This window comes from Mirounga leonina, unplaced genomic scaffold, assembly GCF_011800145.1.
Source record: "Mirounga leonina isolate KUSES-001 unplaced genomic scaffold, KU_Mleo_1.0 Mir_200, whole genome shotgun sequence".
NCBI classification, from domain to species: domain Eukaryota; kingdom Metazoa; phylum Chordata; class Mammalia; order Carnivora; family Phocidae; genus Mirounga; species Mirounga leonina.
Window position 1 is genome coordinate 17451230 of NW_023270503.1, and position 25151 is coordinate 17476380.

The following is a 25151-nucleotide window of genomic DNA, read 5'->3' on the forward strand; positions in this document are numbered from 1 at the left end:
TTGGAAAATGTTGATTCTGATCATTTTTGCCAGTGTTCTCGTTGCTTTTGTGGAAAGGTGGATTTTCAGAAGTCTTTGCTCTGTTGTATGCAAACTGGAGCCCCCGGGGCAATGCTTCCCAGGCCCCTGCATCCCACTGCTCACTCGCCCTTGGTTTGTCGTCCTCAGAACCCTGAGTCTTTCATGAACTGCTGGCTACTCCTTCCTGTATCTGATTGTTTTCAAGTAGGTGTAAGGCTTTTCATTTTCACCAATTAAATTTCATTTTCTTGATTTTTGTGGTTGTTCCAAGATGTCAAATAATTTGGGATCCTGGCATCAGTAAGTATGCTTTTGTTTGTTTCATTGGAGTCATAGACAACATTACTGGCCCAAGTCTGAGCACAGACCAGCATTCTGGGGCTCTGCCGGGTATCCCCTCCGGGGGACATTTAGTCCATTAACTAGTTTGGGAATAGGTAAGATGCACTTTTATTTCCAAACTGCATCTGTAGCATTCCAAAACCTACCAGTAAGACACCTTTTTCTAAAAAGGAAAGTTGGTGGGGCACCTGGGTGGCTCAGTCGTTAAGCGTCTGCCTTCGCCTCGGGTCATGATCCCAGGGTCCTGGGATCGAGCCCCGCATCGGGCTCCCTGCACTGCGGGAGGCCTGCTTCTCCCTCTTACACTCCCCCTGCTTGTGTTCCCTCTCTCGCTGTGTCTGTCAAATAAATAAAATCTTTTTTAAAAAAATAAAAATAGGGCACCTGGGTGGCTCAGTTGGTTAACGACTGCCTTCGGCTCAGGTCATGATCCTGGAGTCCCAGGATCGAGTCCCACATTGGGCTCCCTGCTCAGCAGGGAGTCTGCTTCTCCCTCTCCCGCTCCCCTGTCTTGTGCTCTGTCTCTAAAATAAATAAATAAAATCTTTAAAAAAAAATAAAAAAATAAAAATAATAAAAAGGAAAGTTGGTTAATTTTACTTGATTTATTCACAGCGCATTTTCCCAACTCCTATTATTCACTATTTCTTTACTGTTCACACATCATTTGCTTCTAAAGAATGTTATACTTATTGAAGTACCAAGGATCCATCATTGCCCCTTTTGGAAAAGCGAGGCAACATTTGATCTCTCAAATTTCTTGCCACTTTCCATCCACTCCACACATTTCTCAAAGGACAATAGCAATTGTGTGAGAATTAATTGGCAGCCTTCACTGTCTTGTCCCTGGTGACTGCGGGGCCAGGAAGAGCACAGCCTGGGGGGAGCCAGCTTAGGGGCGGGGGCTGTTCCCCTATGGGCAGCCCAGGCAGCTAATGGATAACTCTAGGCGTGATGTGGGAAATCGTCAACACCAGAGTTCCAAACTGCACTCGGAGGGCAGTGGTGTGGTTCAGGGCTGGCTTTTTTGGTGATCCATGACAGCGCCATGTCAATAATTAGTGAACTAGGGAGAAGAATTCAGCGTTCCCCACTCCCTGGGAGAGGGGGCTGGTGGGAGCAATAGGGGCTCATAAGGCCCAACTGAGCTGACTGAAACTCAGGGCTAGAGCCTCAGACATAGTGTCCAGGGCAGGAGGCCCCTACCGTGAATTGGGCCAACAGTGTGGGCACACAGAGGTCAATGGCCCTAGTAGAGTCCCCACTGCTGACATGTTTGCTGCCTGTCCCCACACATGCCTCAATATGGAGTGGGGCACATTCCCGATTCCAGCTGTGAGAGGCTGGAGAAGGCCAGAGCCACCAAGGAATGTGACTTTTCAGAGTTTGCACGGGACAGTGGAAATAAAGGCCCAGACAGGCTAAGCAAATGGCGGTCCAACCTCTTGGCAAATTACTTATTACTGTGAGTTTCAATTTTCTCACTTATGCAATTAAGCCCTCAGCGCACTAGAGCCCCGGTAAACTGTACTTGGGAATTTTCATTATGCAGGTAGGTTTCTTTCTCGGAGCAGTTCCCCATCCCTACTGCCAGAGGGCGCCTGGGAGCAGGGCCGCCGTTTCCAAAGGCTTTTCTTTCCACCCGTTGGGCGCTAGGTAGTTCGTGATCTTCCTCGCTGTCAGTGCTCAGGCTGGCATTTAAAATCCGGTGCTGCACACAGACTTTGTGCTTTTGATCCATCTGCTCCATGAAGAGCTGTGAAACTCAGAAATACCTACTTCTAGCCAGACATCCATTGCTCCAATAGGATTTGTCAGTTGATAAGCCTTTGTGATATAACCAGGCAATGGGGACACTCAGAACAAGTCAAACATTTCATTAGGAATCCGATTTTTTTTTTCTTTGCATGCTTATCTCTGTTATAAGTTAGAGAATCTGGAAAGAGTGCAGAGACTCAAAGTTCAGGCCTCGTAGGTTTGAGTCTCAGTATGCTGAGCAACTTTGAGCAAATGATTTGATCTTTCTGAATCCTACTTTCTTTACCTGTAAATAGTTGTGATAAGAGTAGCTGCGTCATAGGGTTGTCATGAGAATAAATGAGATAATATGTGTAGGACACGGCATGAAATCAGGTACAGAGCTAGTGCTAAGTATAAGCAATTATATGTCAAGAGCATGAGCTTTGAAGTCAGTTAGATAAGGATTTGACTCCTAGTTCTTTGATTCAAAAGTTGCATGGTCTTGAATAAGTTATGCAAACTCTGAGCTCCTTGAGAGTTGCCTTGAAAGTTGCAAGATTATTATGGGGCGCCTGGGTGGCTCAGTCGTTAAGCGTCTGCCTTTGGCTCAGGTCATGATCCCAGGGTCCTGAGATCGAGCCCCGCATCGAGCCCCGCAACGAGCCCCGCATCGAGCCCCGCATCGAGCCCCGCATCGAGCTCCCTGCTCTGCAGGGAGCCTGCTTCTTCCTTTCCCACTCCCCCTGCTTGTGTTCCCTCTCTCGCTGTGTCTCTCTCTGTCAAATAAATAAAATCTTAAAAAAAAAAGATTACTATGAAAATTACAGAGCTATATAGACAACGCCTTTTACTTTTTATTTGCATCATGACCCATTTCAGACAGGATTTGAGTTTCCCCACACAAAGCAAAAAGTAACCCAATGACTTTTTTTAAGCAGATAATACAATCAGGGTGAAGAAAAAGCAAGGATAGGAAACACGAGGGAAAACAAGAGATAAGGTTGGCCACCCTGATCACATCCTAAGAGTATCCATGTATCCTCGCTAGTGATGAACGGGTCACAAATGTGGCTTTGGGCTTCTTAGCATCCAAAGCAATAAAGAAAGGAAATATGGTTAGTTAAATGATTCAGAGTGCCAAGATAAATGCAGAGGAGTTCTGAAGAAGAATCTCAGCTATTCCTAGTTCTGAGACTGAAGAGGCTGTAAGTAGCACATGGTGGATACACAATAGATATATAAATGTTAGCTGTCCTCATCTTCAAGCACAGAGGAAAAAGTGAGTCTAGGGATAAAAGCAACATGGAAGAGGTAACTTCTGAGCTGAATAGAACTGAATACAAATTTGCCAGGTGTGGGAGGGGGGGTGGGCGGGGAGGGCTGGAGAAGGGAGGGAGTCCCCCGTAAAGGGAGAGTGTGACAGTGGCAGGATCACCCCCACCCATCACTGTAGCTCGAAAGCCAGGGACTCACATGATGTCACATCGGGTGGAGAGGAAGCTCCCATCAGACTGACAGGCACAGGGACTTGTGGTTTGAAAAGCCGGGAAGGAGAGAGGAGGCTTGGGAGCTCAAGCACAGCTGATTTGGCTTAGAGTCTCTCCCTACTGGACATCTGGTGTTTAATGACAGTCCTCAGAGGGAAGTGAGTTCTCTTTTTTTGAGTGTGTTTTGTTTGGTTCTGTTTTCCTGTGGACCCAGCCTTATGGCTCTTGAAGGAAGAAAACAGCCAGGATGGTTACAGGGAATGTTACTTTTTTCGCCAGGTCTTCTCAGCCACTCCGAGCAGGGCTGGAGGCTTCTGTGACTTTCTGAGTCAGAGAGGGTTTTTGGGCTGTAAAGACCCACAGATTTGTATGGAAATTGCATTCCCATTCCTCCTCTTCTCCCACCACACTCTCAGCTCCTTCTTCCTTCTTCATGTCTTCCAACACATTCTCTGACTCTGTCTCTCTGTCTGTCTCTCACTAAGCGGGAGGGGGTGGGATAAACCTGCAGAAATCTGTGTTTCCTTCTGTGTTAGCCACCCAGAGGAGCCTCCAAATCCCTGCATCCCCTTGGGACTTTGTCCCTAATAAATCTATATACAAAGACAGAGCTTCCTGCTTCGAGGTGTTTGTACCCAGGAGGTTGAAAATGAGCTAATTAGTGCTTACAATTAAGTTTGGATCCCTAAACACACAGTTGGTATGACTGCCCTGTTCTCATTGACAACTGAGTTGTCACTAACTTTCAGGACTTAAATACCCTTTAGACTCTTCCTGGCCCGCCCAGAGGAGGCATAGCATGATCCCCGCAGCCCAGCTTCGTATCTCTGCAATCATCTGCTTTCTAAGAATTCTCCCCAGGGCCAGTTCTTGGTATGCTTCTGATTATTATCTTTGCACCCTCTGTATGACGACTGTGACAGAGTCCCCATGTTAGCTGGCTCTGCCCAGGTATGGCGGAAGGGACACAGACTGGGAAAGTCAGACATCCAGGTTCCAGGTATGGATTTTTCTGGGGTCCGTGGCTGCCATTATTTTCTCAAAAGGGTCTGTGACTCACGAAGGCTAAGAATCCCTGGGCTTGTTGATTTATTAATTCTTAGAATCCAACAAAGAGCAATTCTTCGGCTCTGTGCTTCTGGGAAATGTCATATACTGGGTAGTTCAGCAAATGTCTGCTGACTGTCTACTGCATACCAGCTCTTTGACATGGTGTAAGGGTGTGAAAGGAGATAAGACCGCTTCCAAGGGGACCCCTGTCCCATGGGGAGACCCACCCACAAACAAAGAATCATGGTAAGATGTCTGAAACGTAATGATGGAGAGGCAGCCAGGACACTTGAGAAACACAGAGCATCCAGAAGTGATGGCACCTTTTCCTCCTCACCTCCCAAGAGCACGTGAACTGCTGAGAAGAGTTTTGGGGGTTGGGGGAACTTCCCTTCAGGTTTCCAAAGTGGAGGGCATGCTCGCACCCAGTCCTTCTGCAGGCTCCAGGCTCCTGCTGACCCTCTCCCTCCCGACGGTCTCCGCATAGATTCTCTGTCCTTGTGCTGCCAACAAGGTCACTGAGCTCAAGTGGAAATGGGCCTCCTCCTCCTCCTCGAGTGTAACCTTTCCTATGCATGCCTCAGAAGCCCCATGCCCTGCAGGAACCCCAAGACCTTGCCAGCCCCTCTTTTCCTGCCCTTCCTGGCCCCACTTGGCCCCTTTCATGTCCAACACTCCAGGACACCAAACCTTGAGTACACTGACAAGGATGCTGTCCCACCAGCATGTTATTCTTGTTCCCGTGTAGACCTTAGCAGCTCCCAGCGACCTTATGGCTCTGTAGGAAGCACTATTAAATGTTAAATCCATTTAAAAAAGAAAAGCAGAGAGGCGCCTGGGTGGCTCAGTCGGTTAAACATCTGCCTTGGCTCAGGTCATGATCCCAGGGTCCTGGGATCGAGCCCCGAGTCTGGCTCCCTGCTCAACGGGGAGTCTGCTGCTCCCTCTGCCCCTCCCCCCTCCCCTCCCTCCCACCTGCTCATGCTCTCTCTCTGTGTCTCTCTCTCAAATAAATAAAATCTAAAGGAAGGAAGGCAAAAAGGCAAGCAAGCAAGCAAAGCAAGAATATTTATGTTGGCACACAGTGGGTCAGAGGGACAGACGCTGCTGTAAGCCCAGTTCTAGTCCCAATTCCCTTGCTCACCATCTGGATGCAACCATTTCCATAGAGTTGCTACCCATACTCCGGGCTACCATCACCTCTGCCCTCAACTATTCCACTTAACTCACATATAGGTCCAATAATTCACTCCCCATATGGCAGCCAGAGGGATCTTTTTCAAATGTAAATCAGAACATACCACTCCCCTGCTACAGCTTTCCAAATATTTTCACAGCTCTCAGAATAAAATCCAAACTCCTTGCCAGGTCCTGTAACACCTTCCATGATCTGGCATCTGCCTACCTCTCTAGCCCTGTCCGGGGCCCTTCTCCTCACTCACTAAGCTCACTGATCTTCTGTCTGTCTCCACATCATAGTCAGTTCTGCCTCAGGACCTTTGCATGTGCCATTTTTGTTGACTGAACTTCTCTTCCCCCCAGGAAAAGCCTAGGTATGGCATTTTCCCCCTTTGATTCAGATCTCAGCTGAAAAGGCACTTTTTTTGTGAGAGGTCCTCCCTGAGGACCTCATCTAAAGTTTCTCCACCCTGCCCCCAGCATGGCCTTTTCATTCTGCTTTTACTCTCTTCATGGTATTTACTATAATCTGAAATTATCTTGTTTATTTGTTTATTGTTTGTTTCCCCTGACCCACTAAGGAGCCTTGTCTATCTCTTTCACGGGGGTATTCCTAGCATCTAGAATATGGTATGGCCCATAATATTCAAATATTTGTTGAATAATTGAATGAGTAATGATGGTAAAGCCATTTAATATATTTGAGCCCCAAATCCCTGGCTACATATCTGATCTTTTATGATCTTTAGAAAACTCTCTTTGGTAGATATTATTGTAGCCACTTTATAGTTGAGGAAATAGAAAGTCAGATGGGTTATATCATTTGCCTGAAATCGTAACTGTGTCCTAAAAGTTTACCCCCTTTGAGATACCAATAAAAATTTGGGGAAGAAAAATTTTCCCTATTCATCCAAACTTTAAGTTCCACCAAAAAGTTATCCATCCATTGTGGAATGGAATAATATGCTACTATCTGGTCCACTCCAAAGCAAGGTCTGTGGCCGAGATAGCCCAGCGGGGTGACAGACTCTAAGACTCTATTCTTACACATAATTCTTCTGTATGTGATTCATTCTGAGCACATCTACTACATTCAGTCATTCATTTATTTAAACATTGATTCATCACATATGTATGGCTAAAAGCCAGCACTAAATAGGTATATGGTAGCTCTAGGCAGGAACCCCTAATTCATGCTAAGTGCACATCCTGGTCTCCCCTAGAAATAGATGGTCCCCAATAGGGTCTGTTGGCTAAATTGTAATTCTTTTGACTAAGATGAAGCTTATAAAATGCTTATTAACCAGAGTTCTGGCATAGAGTAGGCACGCGGAATGTTAGTAATGATGACGATGATAGTAGAACCTGGACCTCCTTTCTCAGCCAGGCTGCCTAGAAGGAGAGGAAGATATTAAATATTCCTTTGGCATGTTTTCCCCTTTCAGATCCATCCCATTAGAAAATCCAGTGCACGTGACTTCCATTTCTTTTTCCTAAATCCACAGCCTGGAAGTAATAAGCATAATTTAAATGCTATGTCTTTCCTAGTTAACATCCATCCAGAAAGGGATGCCAGAGTTATTTTAGTCCATGTGGCAGAGGAAGTTCCATTATATTAATCCAGGCTTCTTCACAGAGTCAAAGGGGAGACGTGTCCGTGTGAGCATACTTGTAGCGTAAGTTTGGGGGTGCTACCAAGAATGCATAGTTGGCCCTGAATAGTTTGTGATATGAATTTTCAGAGGAAGCTGTTGATGGAGCCACTGGGACTTGCTTCCTGAGGCTCTTGAGGCTGGTGAGTAAGTCTGGAGTCTGTCTTGGCCCTTGTCAATGGTTCTGAAGAAACACCCTGGAATGGCTTCTCCATGAGGAGATGCTGTCCCAGCTCTCCCCTCGGAGGCTCCACATGCTTGGCGGCTCTCCTTGGAAACACTGGTTGCCAGAGCAGCTGGGTCAGCCCGGCTCCCCCAGAAAAGACAGGAAAGCAAACAGGGAGCCCTCGGCTAACCCAAGGGCCTCTTTTCAGGGGGCAACTCCCAAGAGCAAACCACGCCAGAAACCAAGTCCAGAGAGAAAGGCAATGACAATGGAAAAAGAAGGAGGAAGGGAAAAGGAGGCAGAGAAACTAGGAAGGGCAAGGTTTTGCTTTTCAAGGGCAGGAGGTTGTCTCTGTGTGGGAGGAGAGTTGGCTGCAGTATGAAGACAGTTTGGGGCATGCTTTTCATTTTCAGAGGATTCTTCTCTCCCGTCACCTGGCCCGGAGCCTTTGCTGTAACTGCTCATGGTTTTGAAATACATCTCAATGTATGTTCTCGTATTGATAAACCTGTTTTCTTCCTAGCAGCCCTTTGGCCTCAGTGCCACTGGAGGGGGCAGGCGTGAGATGGGGGTGTTTCTGCTCCACAAATCAAGGTCTAACCCTGGGTGTTGAGGGTAGGAGGGGTGAAAAATGTTTAGCATGAATTTAGAAGCACTGCAATGAGAAAATATAACTTACCCCTGGGAAATGTAAATGTCTTAGGTAGCCCCTGATCGGCCCAGAATGCACCCAGCATGGCACCGGGGCTGAGGAAGGTGTCCAGGTAAGGGGGCCAGAGGTCCGACTTGCAGAGACTTTCAGACTCCAGCTCAGTGCCCAGAACACACCTGGGAGTTCCTGGGCCTCCAGGAGATGCAGAGGCTGAAAGAAATGAAGGACCTAAGTAGATCTAGATGGTAGATAAGATGGCTGCAGGGAGTGGGGACCAAACACAAAGCTCCAAAGGACAAGGTGGGACTCTTTCCCAGGCAAATACCCAGTAACAGTCCAGAACAGCCCACAGATCAGTGGCGACTTGTGGCCAACTCGGGGAACTGAGACTACCCCCCCCGCCCCATTACCGTAGGGCTCCTAAGTTCCGTCCTGACCCAGACACAATCTGGAGAAAGAGAAGAAGGTGGAGAGATATCTTGAGGGAAACTGCCCTGGACATTTCTATCTTGAATTGATTGAATTCTTAACCCAAAAAGATCAAGTTGAATGGAAAAGGAGGTTTTAAATGGGAAAAGAAGAAATTACATTTAATTGGCCAATTAAGTTTTCTGGGGACTCAAATAAAGATGAAATCAATTATAGATCCTTTTAAGAGCTGCATTTTTTTCCCCCACCACTGAATTGCAGTGTAAAAATTTTGACCTCTTTATAATAATGACCTCACACAACCACAAATAGATTTAGAGCATACAAGTTATTTTCACGTACATTATCTTTTTTGAACCTCACATCAAAACAAAATAGATGTTCTTATTCCAACTTTACAGATGCAGAAAACAGAGGCTCAGCAATGCTAGGAGGCTTGTCCAAGTTCAACAACATAGAGGAGGGCCTCTTCCACGCCCATTTCAACTACAAGCTGCAGATTCTCAGTCTAAATAGTGGTTTGCAACCGGGGCCATTTCTGGAGACAATTTTGGTGGTCACGCCTTGGGGTGGGGGGCTGGGGGAGTGCTACTGACATCTGGAGGGGAGAGGCCAGGGGTGATGTGGCACATCCTACGATGTACAGGGTGGCCCTCACAGGAAAGAATTTTCTGGCCTAAAATATCAGTAGTGTGGAGGTGGAGAAATCCTCTCATACAGGGGATTCCAAGGGAGGATATTGTATCTCTCCTTTCATATCATAAAAATGGACAAGGACCCAGAGCCAAGGCGATTACAATTAAATAGGGAAGACATAACTGATAAACCTTAAATGGCCAGAAACATAGCCTCATAGGAGCTTCATCTCCAAGATACTGTGAGGGATGGGTGAGGCAAGTCTTGTTGGAGAATTGAGAGGAAATTGTGTTCACCATGGGGGGAGGGGTGCAGGGAGAGGGCGCAGGGGGGCAGAGGAAGGGGTGGGGGAGCACCCAGGGATGTACTCGGAATGGATCATTTTTAGCCTCCTTTCCTCTGTACAACACAATTATTTTAAAACCAATGATAATGGCAGAAAACTGTGAAATTTTTCTCTCCTTGAACGTCATACACATAATCATGTCAGTAACAACAAAAATATAGGGCAAAAGGAGAATAATATCAGATTAATACTTTTAAAAATTATATTGAGGTATTTTCTTGTAAAGGAAAAAAGCATATACCTGCATATCCTGTCTGTTGCAATTAATGAAGAATAATATTACAAATTCTGTTTGTCCCTTAACTGCTGTAAATTTGTCGGTGATTTTGTCAAGATTAGTCTTTGCAAATTCATGTTCAGTAGCTGGATTTGTCAGGGCTATTTTCTTCACTCCTGGTTGATCAAACAATTTTCTTTTTTTTTTAAGATTTTATTTATTCATTTATTTGAGAGAGTGAGAGAGAGAGAGAGCACATGAGAGGGGGGAGGGTCAGAGGGAGAAGCAGACTCCCTGCCGAGCAGGGAGCCTGATGCGGGACTCGATTCCGGGACTCCAGGATCATGACCTGAGTTGAAGGCGGTCGCTTAACCAACTGAGCCACCCAGGCACCCCCCCCCTTTTTTTTTTTTTTTGGCCAATTTTAATTCCGAAACTTTCTTTCACACAAAGTAACAGTTTTACAAACAGGAATTTTACTATCTTCATCGGGGCAAGTTTGGCAGAGATACATGAAATATCTCACTTCTCAGTAAATTCCAGAAATTGCAGTACTTTCCACGTTTTTGTTTCCCTTCAGGATTTATCTAACAGCGTTCCAAAGTCTCCACAGTCAAAAATTTCCACTAAAATACCTTCAGCAGAAAATCCAACATAATTCCTATTGTATTTGGTAAAAACCGAAAATTTTTCTACCATAAAAACAGAGAACATTGACATTATCATTTTAAAAATCACCTCAGGGGCACCTGGGTGGCTCAGTTGGTTAAATGTCTGCCTTCAGCTCAGGTCATGATCCCCAGGGTCCTGGGATCGAGCCCCGCATCCAGCTCCCCACTCACGGGGAGTCTCTTCTCCCTCTGCCCCTCCCCTCTGCTCGTACTCTTTCTCTCTGGCTCTCTCTCTAATAAATAAATGAAATCTTCTAAAAAATAAAATAAAATCACTTCAAACAATGTACCCCATATTGTCTACACCCAGGGCTAATCCGTCCTGCTCGAAGCCTCCCATCCAGCCCTTGGTAAGCATCTGTCCATGGATGCATCATTTAGGGAAAGGATCAATGTGGTAAGGTAGTCTTCATGGAATCACAGTGTTCTGAGATCAGATCATTTTTTTCTTTTAAACTTTGTGGGTTTTTTTCTTTTTTTAACTCTGCACAAAGAATATAAAAATATAGAAATGCAGAGGCACCTGGGTGGCTCAGTTGGTTAAGCATCCGTCGTCAGGTCATGATCTCAGGGTTGTGAGATCGAGCTCCGAGTGGGGCTCTGTGCTCAGAGCAGAGTCTGCTTGGGATTCTCTGCCTCTCTCTCTCCCTCTGCCCCTCCCCTGTTCACATGTGGCTGTGTGCTTGCACGCTTTCTCTCTCAAATAAATAAAATCTTTTAAAACATACAGGAATGCATTCAAGAATTTGTTAGAATTAGGTTTGGTTGCAATCCATAACCTAATCTCTGCCCTGAAAGATGCTGACATCTTAAGTTGTGCACAAAGATATCATCATAGGGAGTTAGTCATCACAAGAGATGGGTGGATGGAGAGCTTGGGTTAGAACTGGGGTGGGGTTCAGAGGAGGGAGTGGGTGCTTCCAACCAGGAGCCTAGAGATTTCATGGGAAAAGTGACATGTCAGGTTGTCGTGAAGAATGGGTAGCATTTGGACACTTAAAAACCTGTAAGACAGTACGCTGAGGGAGTCAGGCTCTTCATGCCTCCACTTCTCCATTAGCAAAGCAAGGATCAGATCATCTTTGCCCCTTGGGTCCACATGGAAAACAGCAAAAGAGAGACAGGGTGTTTGCTCTGTTGAAGGAGGGGTCACTATACTTGTATTTCGCTGCGTGTGACATTCAGCAAGTCACTTTCTTTCCCTGGACAATGTTCTTGTCTGAAAAATGAAAAGGATTTGCCAGATGAAATATCTCTAAGGCATCCTCTGACTCAGACATTACTGTGTGATCCTAAAAGTGCCTTGGGGTGGATTTCTGCCAATGGGAACAGGGCTTCCTGTTCACACAGACACGTTGGTGAATGGGGATTGCTTAAGAGAGTCAGCCTTGCTGTTTGCAAGTCACAGTCAGGGGGCTGGGACGTCTGGGCTTCTCCTGTCCCGTCCAGCTGCCTGGAGCCTTGAATCTCCACCCTTGATTTTCCTAAGGTCTTTCGCTCCTGGCTTCCACATCCACCCACTCACACCCCCCCTCCACTACCATACCCAGGAGGGAGAGAGGGGGAGGGGCAAGGTAGGAAGAGCATGGCCATCTTGGGTGCACAAATAGCTCCAATCCAGGCTTCCCACTGAGAACTGTGAGACCAAGGGAAGGCTCATCTTTCTGCTCCCCCACCACCTCTCTGCTTTTAAGTTGCTTTTCCTCTATTTTGGAGATTCATCTTCTTTCAGAGGAAAGAAAGGCACTTTGGTCTTTTAAGGGTAACTTTTCATGAGGCTTTGGTATGCGTCCACATCCCTCAGTAGTTCTGGGGAAGCAGCAGGGGGCCGGGGAAACTGAAAGGAGGGTGAAGAGACTTCTACAAGGCCTCCTGCGCCCACAGGAAGTAGGGAGGGTGGAGGACAGGGAGGGGCATCTTTGGGCTGTCTCGGGAGCCTTGTCAAAGGACACTCATTTGCTGGCCTTCAAAGCTATGAGCAGAAGAGATAGGAAGAGGAGAATAAGGTTATAGGTGGGGAAGATTCTTTTTAGGAAAGGCAGTCCTATGTCAGATGAAAATCAGAGGGGTCCTGGGTTCTCCCTCACCAATCGTGACCTTTGATCTCAGAGGTGGTGGGTGGAGAAGCACCAGGGTGCAGGCTGGGGAGTCAGCCGCCTGGCCAAGGCATTTATTATTTTCTTATTTATTCAGAATTCATTACTTAGAGCTGAGGAAGCTGGGGTGTGTTTGTAGGGCACTGAAGAGATGCAGGCGGTGGGCCGAGGTCAGCACATGCCCCCTGAGGGAATGGAGGGACGTCAAAATATACTTTGCAGCACAGATTGCCCCCCTGCTGTCTGAATTTGGACAAGACTTGCTCTGGCTAGGCCTCAGTTTCCTCATTTATTCTACCCTGAGCACCTTGTGGGGTTGCTGAAAGGGCTGAGGTGAGGAACAGGTGAGGGAACATTCCACTGTGCAAGGGTGTTCAGGCATGGCGGGATCCTTATCCCGTGGGAGGGAGTCCTTTCCCTTCCCGGAGTGTGTCCTCCTCCAGTGAGACGTTCATGAGGACGTCTTTCCTTCCTCTAGAGCACCTCTCAAGCCTCCGGACGCTGCCTGAGGGACAGGACAGGAAGGAAACATGGATTGTAGCTGCACCCTGAGGACTCCTGCTGGAAGCCCATCTTCACTAACCCCCAGGAAAACCTCACAGTCCCCAACCGGCTCTTCACATCCTGAGAATTATTTCAGAATTTCTAGCTGGAAGTGGTTTGGAGGCTGCAATCTATCTGGGTGGTAGGGTTGCATCTAGAAGAACTTGAACCCCATCCTGGGGTTACGTAAGCACATGCAAATTTGGGGAGGCTTTCACAAATTAGTGATTATGGGGTTCGAAAGTCCATGATGCTCCTCCACTCTATCAGTTTATCTCTGAGTGACGATTAAAGATGGATGGGATATGGTTCTTAGGCGCAAGGCTGATGTTATTGCACAAGCAGTAGACAGAAGTTTGCAAACCTAGGGTGGACTCCAGTCTCTACCAACAAATGTCCGATTCCTCGTCTTAAAATAAGGGTAGTAGATGTGAATTCCCCGAGATTCCTTTCTCAATCCACTCCCTCTCCTGTAGTATGTCAGGGTGGAAACCCTACAAGTAAATCTAACCTCAGGGATTAGAGTGCCAAATACCTCAGCATGTTGTGTTATTCATTTGACTTTCAAAGGCCGGAGAGAGGACATGACTCCTGGGCCACTCCCAGGAGCTTATTTATCTCCTGCAAGGTCAAGGTAGAAGGGGGGGAGGGGTTGGGCAGTGTGAGGGAATGAACTAATACTTGTTGAGTATCTAATATTCCAGGTTGCTAGGTGCTTTATATGTTGTGTTTAATGCAACCAATATTGAGATGGCATTAAATGACCCGAGGCTCAGAAAGACTAAGTATAATGTTACCAGCTAAAAAGGGCTTCTCCGTAGTGAGTGCTCGATGAGTATTTGTTTCTTGAATAAATGAATGCCAGGGCTTGAACCCAGGTTTGACTTAGCTCCAAAACTTGTACTATTTCCAGGCTGCATCCTCAAGCCCAACTGAGAGAGGAACATAGTGACTGACCTGCAAACGCTTCACGTGTCTGGTGAGCTTGGTCTAAAAAGACAGCACTTAGAGGCGCCTGGGTGGCTCAGTCGGTTAAGCGTCTGCCTTCGGCTCAGGTCATGATCCCGGGGTCCTGGAATCGAATTCCGCGTCGGGCTCCCTGCTCGGCAGGAAGCCTGCTTCTCCCTCTGCCACGCCCCCTGCTCATGCTCTCTCTCTCTCAAATAAATAAATTTAAAAAAAGACAGCATTTAGGAGAAACTCTTCTGAGACCTTGCACCAAACCACCAGCGATGACTAGTGCTCATGCCATACTAACGAAGCAGTCTGCAAAGCACTTTGGTTGATTCCAACCAAAGGAAATTTTAAAAAGCTAGTGTCTTGTGGTACCCATGGTTGCAAGAAACAGAAGCCTACTCAAATTAGCCCAATAAAAGGTGTGGTGGTGGTGGTGGAAGTATTTATAATTCTGGAGATCACACTGAATCCAAGGGAGGCTGAACGATTAAACATCAAGAAGGGCAGGAATCAGAGAAGCCCAAGGACTTTGTAGGATTGCAAAGACTTTTACTGATTTGCATGCCCTCCTCCACTGATTTATTCAGTCCCTGCAGGGTCCTTTAGAGGAGTGTTTTGCAAACTGCAGCACACACAGGCATCACCTGGAGATGTTGTTAAAATGTCGATTCTGATTTGGTAAGTCTGGGGTGGGACCCGACAGTCCACGTTTCTAAAGGCTCCCAGGTGATGCTGCTGCCGATGTATGGCCCACGCTTTGAGCGTAGCAAGAACTTAGGTCACTGAGCCACAAGCTGCAGTTGGAATCGCCTGAGAGATTTTTTTTAACCTTGACGCCTGAATTCCACCCTTCCCAGCAGATTCTGATGCAATCGGTTTGAAGTATGACCTGGGAATTAGGATTTTTTTAAGCCCCCCAGGTGATTCAAATGAGCAGCAAAGTGTGATTTGATGGAGCCGCTTCTCTGAGGTTAGATATCCCGCCTGTGCAGGCAGCTGTGGATGGATTATGGGGCTTATAAAGTACAAGCATGTCAGCCACACTCGGGACTGTATAGGGCCAACGGGCAAGGATCAGCATATCCGGAACAGTAAATGACTTGGAGTCCAAAAAGCGTGAGTACAGATTCTGGCATCCCCGTTTTCTAATTGGATGCTCTGCTCCAGAAAGTCTGGGTTCAGAATTCTTTAAGCTCTAGAGTGATTTTTATTTTTTTTTCAAGTGAAAAGTGGAAGCTATGCTTTCTGATCCACATCCCCCTCAGGGTCTTTTGAGGCTCAGTGCAGTGTTGTTCAACCAGGGGGCACAGGGGAGAATAAACTGGAGAGAGGTTTGGGGGTGCCTGGGTGGCTCAGTCATTAAGCGTCTGCCTTCGGCTCAGGTCATGATCCCAGGGTCCTGGGATCGAGCCCCGCATCGGGCTCCCTGCTCGGCAGGAAGCCTGCTTCTCCCTCTCCCACTCCCCCTGCTTGTGTTCCCTCTCTCGATGTGTCTCTCTCTGTCAAATAAATAAATACAAAAAACAAAAACAAAAACAAAAAGCTGGGAGAGCTTTCTAAGGAGGACAGGCTGGCCTTCCATGCAGAATTCTGCAAGTCTCAGGGTGGTGCAGGCATAGGTATTTTTACAAGCTCCCCCGGATGATCCTTCTGTGCATCCCTGGCTGTGAACCATTGATCAACTGAGATCATGTCATGAAACCTTCGAGCTGTCCTTGACTCTTCTACCAAACCCCATGGATTCCAGCTCCCTAAATAGCTCTTGAATCTATCCATCCATCTCATCCCTAGAGCCTTGTTCAGAGACTAATGTAGAAAGTTCCCTCAGCCTCCAACTCTTCCTAATTCCCTGCAATCCATCTTCCGAGTAGCTGCCAGGATCATCTTTCTAATACAGGAACTGCTTATGTCATTCTCCTGATCAGGATAAAGTCCAAAGGCCTTAAAGTGGTGTGCAAGGACATTCATGGTCTGGCCATACCTCATTTCCTGTCACTCTCCCCCTCATACCTCACACTCCAACAGTCCTATCGCTCCCAGGAGAGTTCTGTTCTCTCAACCTCTGTGCTGCTACTTGGAATGTCCCTCCCCATCTTTTCCTGGCAAACTCCTGCTTTTCCTCTCCCTGCTCCATCGTCCCCTTCCCTGCAGAGCTCTCCCACACCCATCCTGCTCACCATCAGAGGTGGACGGAGGCTTAGGGCCACTTCTGTTTTATGAATCTTAGGGTATATTTCAAAAGATGAAGAAGTTCCCAAAGAAAGTTACTCAAAAAGTTATCATTCTATCTCTGTGAATATATATTCATTTAGTGACAAATCAAACATCTTAATTTGAGGCCCTTCAAAAATGTAAGACACGGCCGAATGACCGGAATGAAAATGCATCCACTAAAATACGCAATATAGGGTCCGACTGTGTTGTAGCACATCACCTGTGAAATCAAATCATGCAATATTTATTTATTTATTTATTTATTTATTTATTTATTTATTTGAGAGGGAGAGAATGAGAGAGAGCAAGCACATGAGAGGGGGGAGGGTCAGAGGGAGAAACAGGCTCCCCGCCGAGCAGGGAGCCCGATGTGGGACTCGATCCCGGGACTCCAGGATCATGACCTGAGCCGAAGGCAGTCGCTTAACCAACTGAGCCACCCAGGCGCCCCAAATCAAGCAATATTTATTAACAATCACTATGATTATTACAAAAAGCAAGTATTTGTTGAATTCCTATTACACTCTGAGCACGTTCTCACTTAATCCTAGTAACAACCCTACAAGGAGAGGACTGTGATGCCCATTTTACAGATAAAACTCGGGGTGACTTGGTGAATTGTCCATGTCACATGGATGGTGAGTAATGGATCTGGGATTCCAGTCCAGGCTCGCCTGGCCCCTGCTCACCGTCCCAACCATGGCAACTGCCTTCTGCCTTTGCTGAGCACTGGACTGAAACCGTGGAGTGGAGTGGAGTGGTGTAGAACACAAACACTTTCTGCCTGGGTTTAAATTCTGCTGACTTCCTTTCTTGAGCCTGTTCTTCATCTGCAAAACAGGGATAATAATACTACTTATTTCATAGCATAAGGATTAAATGAGATGTGGCAGGTTGAGGGTTTAGGACTCAGTGACTGACAGCTTTTCCTATTGTTTCCTAGCACTGAGCCAGGCTTTGCAGGATGAAAAGGAGCTAGAGAGAGGGGCCTTTGGACCCAAGTCCTCACTGACTCAAAGCCCAGAGAGGCAGAGGAATCTTGCCACTGTCTTCACTCGGGTCTTTCTTCTCTAAAAGGTCCTTTTGATTTATTAGCAAGAAGCTATCTCCCAACTACAAAGGCAAGATTTCAATAATTCTCACCCAGTTCCTGGCTAAAGATGCCCAAAGAGATTTCTAAGCCAGTGATTTTCAGAGGGAACTTAATTCAAATGCTTTGAAGAGGGGGGCTTGATGGTTGGGCACTTTGTTATATTTTAAGTATGAATGGACGAGCCATCCCACATGGGCAGCATGTGATGGGCCCTGGGCCTGGGCACTTGTGAATGACGGGGCTTCCTATCGATTCACAGGTGATGTGCCATGTTAGAGGCCAAAGCCTCTCCAGGCATGGGGAGGCAGTCCTCTCCCCTAACAGATGTGAATGCCAAATATAAAATTGGTCACCCAAAGAGAATCTTAAGGTCATTGTGCCTACTCCCCTGAGAGAGGACAAAGGTGTTTGATGATGAAAGTAGAGGGCGCCTGGGTGGCTCAGTCGGTTAAGCATCTGCCTTCAGCTCAGGTCATGATCCCAGGGTCCTGGGATCGAGCCCCGCATTGGGCTCCCTGCTCAGCGGGAAGCCTGCTTCTCCCTCTGCCTCTGCCTCTATCCCTACTCCCCCGCCCCTCACCGGTAGTACGCACGCGTGCACTCTCTCTAATAAAGATCTTAAAAAAAAAAAAAAAAAAAGTAGAGCTGAACCCTCACTTGTAACTGCTCGATCTAAGTGGGAAGATGCCGCAGAGTGGACGGTCGCCCACCGACCTGTGTACAAAGCAGTGATCTCTCAGGGATGTCAGAATGTGAAGCCCCATCCGTGTAGCCTCTCCCTCATTCCCACACCTCCAGCTACCTGCTCCTTCTTCCGAGCAGGAGAATTGTTTTCTGTCCTCTTGGAAGGAACAAATGGTCTGAGAGAGTGAATTGGGAAAATTGCTCCCGGCCCACTCTCCCCTCCCCGAGCCCCCATGACAGATACTGTTGAGGGCCTATTATGGGCCAGACACTATGCATTTGTTATGAAGTCATCCCTGCAACCCTCAGAGGTGGAGATTATACTTTCATTTCACAGATGAGGAGATTTGGGTTAAAACATGCTTAGTGCTGTGCAAGGTCATATGCCTGCTAAGTGACAGATTTGAATCACCGAGCTCCTCACCACAGAGTCCCCTCCTCTCATGCCCAAGATGCTGAGCTCCTTGGCCTGGGCTGCAGCCCACGCAGGGCCAGTGTGTGGAGCTCCCCAGGTGAGTCTGACGGGCTGCCAGGGCCGGGCACCACCGCACTGCGTCAGCCCTGCTAGAAATCCGTAAATGGGGTTTTTATTCCATCTTGCATCACAGGTTCCCTGGGGGAGTGGGGAAAGCTGTGACTCTCCCCTATAGAAAAATATGTTTATAGGGACGCCTGGGTGGCTCAGTCGGTTAAGCGGCTGCCTTCGGCTCAGGTCATGATCCCAAGGTCCTGGGATCAAGTCCCACATCAGGCTCCCTGCTCGGCGGGAAGCCTGCTTCTCCCTCTCCCACTCCCACTTGCTTGTGCTCCTGCTCTCGCTATCTCTGTCTCTGTCAAATAAATAGATAAAATCTTTAAAAAAAAATATGTTTATACACAAAAAGTTGCATACAATTTCTGGTAATTATGGAAATTCTGAAGCTTCTGCATGGATCCCCCAAGAGTCATGGACTCAAATTAAGGTCAAGTCTGTAAATCCTTGCTTCCAACTCCTTGGCCAAAACATGGGAGTTAGCTGGAAGCCCTTAAACAATTCATTTTCTTCCTACTGACTCAGAGTTGCTGGATCTGTAGTCCTGGGATATGTTCCCAGTCGATTCCCATACATCCAACCAATCTTTGGACTGGTTTTGGGGAAGCAGCTCTCTAAATGATGCCCATCCAATGGACCAGAATTCATTTCTGTCACCTCTACCCATATAATGTTAGAAAGTTGCTTCACCTCCCAAACCTTCTCTTTTCTCTTCCATAAAATGGGAATAACAATAGCCCCCACCTCATAGAGTTGATATGGGATTAAATCAAATATTCCATGTAAGTGTTTATCATAGTGCCTGGCACAGAAGTACTGAATAAATAGTAATGTATCACTGATTACATAGTAGTATTATTTATCATCAATGTAAGTAATCTCTGTAAATGGTCTCTTGGTGATAGGATTGGGAACAGAATCGAATTTCTAGTAGACTGTCAACAAAAATACATGAAAGAAAGGAAAAAATTCAAAGTTTATTAAGCATTAAGAATAACAGACAGATAAAGGTTTGGACTTAACAGCATAAACACCACCAATATCATGGTGTACAATTCAACTGACCTCACGTGAATTTGTACCCGTTTAACAGATGCAACGTTTGTGGTGTTGCCAAAAGGATAATGGTTATGGTTATTGTTACGTTTGGTAAGGTGCTCCCAAATTAAAGATGTTATGATTTGACTATAAATATTCACACACGCACACACACACGCACACAGTCCTCTACACACACTTGGCCCTCTCCAAAATGTACTGATTTCAGTTGCCAAGTCCAATTCAATCAAGATCTAGGATAAGGTTTTGCTCAATCAAGATCTAGGATAAGGTTTTGCTCAATTTTAAAATGACATTATTAATTGTAGAGAAAACCTGAAGGAGACCGTGGCCTTTCCAGGGAGGCCCAGGAGCCCTCGGCATGAAGCTAGCACCCCGGGAGCAGAAGAGGTCTACCACATACACGGTCTCCCATCGCCTGCAGCTTGCTGACCCCGGGTTAAATCCCAGCCTCTGCACTCCACTCAGGCAAGCAGGCCAAGCCAGCCTGCTTTGGGATTACTCTGATTAACTCTCCTAAAATGTGAGTTTTCCTAAAAGGAACATGGCGGGGGGTGGGGATTAGATAAACTACCAGGAAAAAAAACAAGCAGAGCTCTGCATGTTATGGAATGCCTGTCATTTTACGCTGGGGCGGGGGGGGGGGGGGGGTCTCCGCCTAGAATTCTTTTTGACTCTTCCAAAATCAGACCCAAGACCTTTTAAATGCACGCTTAGGATTATTGTGTGTTCCCTCACAAAACCGGTGACGATTCACGGGAGGAACCTGTGCGTTATCTAGTACAGCACCCTAGCCACACAAATCCGCTCCGCACTCTCCAGGAACCAGCGGTCATTCTGCTTTGTGGGATGTCAGCACTGGAAGATGAAAGGCCCATCACAGCCTCGCCCATTGGGTGTTTTGAACGGTCAGAAGGTGGCCAGTGTCTCAAAAGGAGGAAATGTTCACGACAGCCCTCGCAACCCCTCCCTATAGCCTCAAGGGGCCTGAGCAGCAGGCCAGGCCAGGCTGATGGGTTTTCGCCTTCCTCTGCAAGTCCAGTCCACGGGAACGACAGCATGACCTTGTCAGGAAGTCCTGGGCCGCTCCTTCCAAATTGTGTGTAAATGATGTTGGCATGATTTGATTTGGGTTCATTTTTAATGGCCAAGTAATTAATCTCCGCAAGATACTTAGGATGAAAAGGTGAAAAATGACAACAGGACTTTGAATAGCTGCAGTCTGCAGAACTCATTTGACCCTGGTTGATCCGGAGTCATTCCAGATCGGGCCATGACTTCCCACGCCATTTGGCAGAACTGCCTTATTTACTAATTGTCCCATAAAGCAAGCAGGGAGCCCAGGAATGAGTGTTCATGTGTGTGTGGTGACCATGACCGACACAGAAGGCACACGTACAGACTCAAAGTTTCTTAAATTTTAAGACGAGGTAGGTTTTCTGAAACCTCTCCTGGCACACCAAAGGATGAGTTTTATTATGATTTTTTTTATCTCTTCCACAGAGAACATTTGCGATCCTCATTTGATACAAACCACCTAACTCCAAGAACGACCAGTGCTCAGAGTTTTCTCAGCTACCATTTCACATGGCAGTGAACTTGGACGGTCCATGGTGCATCGCTTCTCCACTTAAAGATACTGCTTGTCTTTGTTTTAGTAATGACTGCCACTTAATAATTCCGTGGCCATTGGTCTTTTTACCTATAAAAACGCCAACTTTGCGTGTCCACCTGTGTCTCTTACTGAATACCGCTTATTCAGTTCTGCTTCAGAACTTGGCCAAAGGTCTTACTTATTTCACTAGTTGTATACCTGAACAATGCATTTCGATTCTAATGCTCTCCCACGTCCTACCGTCATCTGTGGCCCGGGACAAAAAGAATACCTAGTAGGAATATCCTACTGGTCAGGTTTCCCAAGACTAGGACACTATGACAGAAGCTTTGCGGGTGGACTGACCAGGAGACCACCAGATCATTAAAGAATTAGGTACTCTGGAGGCAGGAGACTAGAAAATCCCATTGATGAAAGGGTGTTTTAATCTAGCACAAATTGTTTCTTTGCAATAACAGCAGAATCTCTTGACATTACACAACTTTGTGAAACAAAAGAACAATCATCTTTAAAGTCAAAACACCTATCAAATTAGAAACCATACACATAACACCAATATCAACCTCATATTGCATAAGACGCACGTGCCCACAGAGGAGAACAGAATTGTTTGGGGTGCTTGCAGTGATATTTCATTCCAGGAACTCATAACTTTGAAGTGAACATTTTCGTGGCAGATGCTTTTCCTAAAAAAACACTGTATCATCCAATAAATATTTGACTAACATCCACTTTGTGCTTTTGGGTGACGTTAACTGACTTCTTTCTGAGACCTAATGGGAAACAAGAAAGCTCCTTCTATATTTTAGAGCGGGATTTGTCACACCAAGCTTCGATACTGTCATAAAATTTTAATTTAAAGCAAAACACATGCTGATGTATCAGTGATAGGCTTAAAATATTAAAGACTTCAAAAACCCCCAAGCGCTTCTTCTCTGTACAACATTGATGAATATATATCTTTGCTATATAATTTTAAAACATGGAATAGTTTTCCTTTTCTCTTTGCTATATATAATATATGTCTTCCAAAATACATCGTCAGTATTTATATCTGAAAAATACTGTACAAAAAAGAACTTCCTATAATTACTCTGTATAAACATTAAACAATTTAATAATCTCTCCTTTTGGTCTATAGTAAACATTTAAATTGATTGGATTGACCACAGTTTGTGACAACACCATCCTCTTCTGAGATACACCAGTGTCTTTTACATTCATTTTTCAGAAGTCCACTTTCTAAGAGCACATATGTTCAAAAAGCAAACAGAAAATAAGAAACATAAGCTCCAGAATCATTAATTTATGAAGCATTCAAAAACGACACCACTAGGATAAAGGGTCTTACAAAACATCAACTCATTAACTTATTAATGATTTTTAAAAACAGCAAGGTATAATTCACAAAAATATATATATTACAAAAAAATGGGGAAAACTGAATCTTAAGTAATTGTTTTGAGTATCAAGGGGGATATGGAAAAAGGTAACTAGAAAAGTGGGAGGGTGGGGGGACCGGAGAGGGGAGAAAACAAAACCAAACATATCAATGTCAAAAGCTGTTCCAAGATGCAATTTTTTTTGGCTCCTACACTGATAAATTAACCCCTCGTTCTGAGACCTGGCATTTCCCTCTGGTTCCCTGTCCTGGGGATGTTCTGGGCATGCTCAAATGCATTACTGTAATTTTTGTGTTTTAAAAGACAGTGAAATTCTTAGGGAACATATCCTATGTCCACTAGTAATACTCAGGCAGCATGCTCTAGCGTACAATAGGATTATTGCTTTAGGTACAGACAGTGCAAAAACACACTCTGTGTTCTAGAATAGTACTCTTACTTATCTGGGGTTGGTAGAATTAAAAGGAAACTTAGTAGATAGCAGTAAGTAAATATGGGATCTAATAAATCTAAACAGCACTTTAAATTTGAAGACAATTATCACCAAAACTGAAAATATGAGGAAAGCAACCTATAACTGAGAGAGAGAGCTGCAGTGTAGTGCTAAGTGATTTCTGTGCACCTTATTAGCATGGTAACTTACAGATTAAACAGAAACAAGAGCTCGTAGTCTTGACAACCGAGATCTACTAGTTTACCAGGGCCCTGCTTGGTGAAGCCGGGCAGAGGGTCCTGGCAGAGTAGGCGGGAGCCACCGGGGAGCGCCGCGGGAAGGGGCAGGAGTGGAGGAGGAGGGAGGGGCTGGAGACCCCGCGGTGGGCGGGAGGGTCCCGCAGTCCAGTAAAAACATGGCACCTTTCTTTTTCGGAACTGAAAGACGATGAGAGGGCTACCTTAACATGGCAAGTGCACAAGCACGCGCGCGCGCGCACGCACACCAGAATGTGAGTCAGATGTGTTTACGCCTCTGGTAAAGTGCTGATGTCAGAAAGGTTGCTTCGGGTGTGGTGCGATCAGGCGGGAAACACACTGTCCATCTATTCGAAAGCCAGTCCTACAGGGGCCCGTGCCGGGCCTCGTACTTGGCAAGTATGTTCTTGCATTTGCCCAGCTCCTTCCGCAAGTCAGCCACCTCCTGGCGCAGGGCCGAGTTCTCCTTCTCCAGGAAGGACGCCCGGATTGCGATCTGGTTCTCCTTCAGCCGCCGGGCGTCGCGGGAGCGCTTAGCTGCCATGTTGTTCTTCCTGCGCCGGGCCCAGTACTTGTCGTCCTGCTCATTAGTCACAGGGGGACAGAAACAAGACGTTAGATTTCAGCCGCGGAGGGGCTCGGGGTGGCGCCCGGGCACCAGGGACCCAGGCATCTCACCTCGCGTCCCCTTCCCTGACCGTCTGCACACGTCTGTCTGACACCACGGCCCGTGCGCCGCGGCTGCCCTCCCGCAGCAAGGACGCACCTGTCACAGCGCGCCCCTCCTTCCTCTCTGCCCCGCAGAGTACGTGCCGACCAGGGGACCCCAGAGGCTGCATAAAAGCAAGTAGCTCACTTCACACCCTAAGCTACCTTCAGAGCTCTCTGCGTTCTTCGATGAAAATGTTATTTTAAGAACCCTTTCCTTCCATGGGTGCTCGTATGCTTGCTGGTAGAAGTCCACACGATATTGTTGCAAGGCGACTTGGCAAGATCTATCAACTGCTGAAATGCACCACCACTGATGGAGAACTCCCCTTCTAGGATCTCAGGCTCCTCCCATCTGCACGGGTGCGCACACAGACACGGGCACAGAATTTTTACTGTGACATTGTTTCTAATAGAAAGAGCTGGGGGAAACTAATCGGTAGGAGATTTAATAACTACATGATGATGGAATCATACAAAAGGATACTCTGCAGCTGTTACAAATAGTGATCCAGCGGAACCAAAAAGATGTTCGTGATATACCACTACACGGGTGGAAACAACAGCAATTTGCTGATAAATATGTATGGCTTCATCCCACTTTGGTTAAAAAATCATAATATTGGGGTGCCTGGGGGGCTCAGATGGTTAAGCATCTGCCTTCGGCTCAGGTCATGATCCCAGGGACCTGGGATCGAGCCCCACATCAGGCTCCCTGCTCAGTGCAGAGCCTGCTTCTCCCTCTCCCGCTGCCATTCCCTCCGCTTGTGCTCTCTAGCTCTGTCTATCTCTCTGTCAAATAAATAAAACCTTTAAAAAAAAAAATCATAATATTGTATATTCATAGAAAGAGGCCTAGAAGGATTTATACCAAGCTACTGAACGTGGTGCCTCTACAAGGGGAATTGGAGGAGGGACGCCAAGGAGAGAGGTAGGATCTTTCACCTTTTCTATCTTTCTGATGTATGT

General features: G+C 46.4%; 2 protein-coding genes across 2 annotated transcripts in view; one reads left to right on the forward strand and one right to left on the reverse strand.

Moving 5' to 3' along the window:
• Positions 1 to 22506, forward strand: part of MMD (monocyte to macrophage differentiation associated) — a 151466-nt gene extending 128960 nt beyond the window's left edge. The window contains exons 7-8 of the transcript XR_004683190.1: positions 20075 to 20289; positions 21270 to 22506. The gene's annotated coding sequence lies outside the window, so the exon portion shown is untranslated. The remainder of the gene's footprint in view (positions 1 to 20074; positions 20290 to 21269) is intronic.
• The window catches only part of HLF (HLF transcription factor, PAR bZIP family member), a 54783-nt gene continuing 51415 nt past the window's right edge, over positions 21784 to 25151 (reverse strand). Inside the window, exon 4 of the mRNA XM_035026787.1 lies at positions 21784 to 24054. Within this exon, the coding sequence (XP_034882678.1) occupies positions 23839 to 24054 (216 nt within the window). The 3' untranslated portion in view covers positions 21784 to 23838. The remainder of the gene's footprint in view (positions 24055 to 25151) is intronic.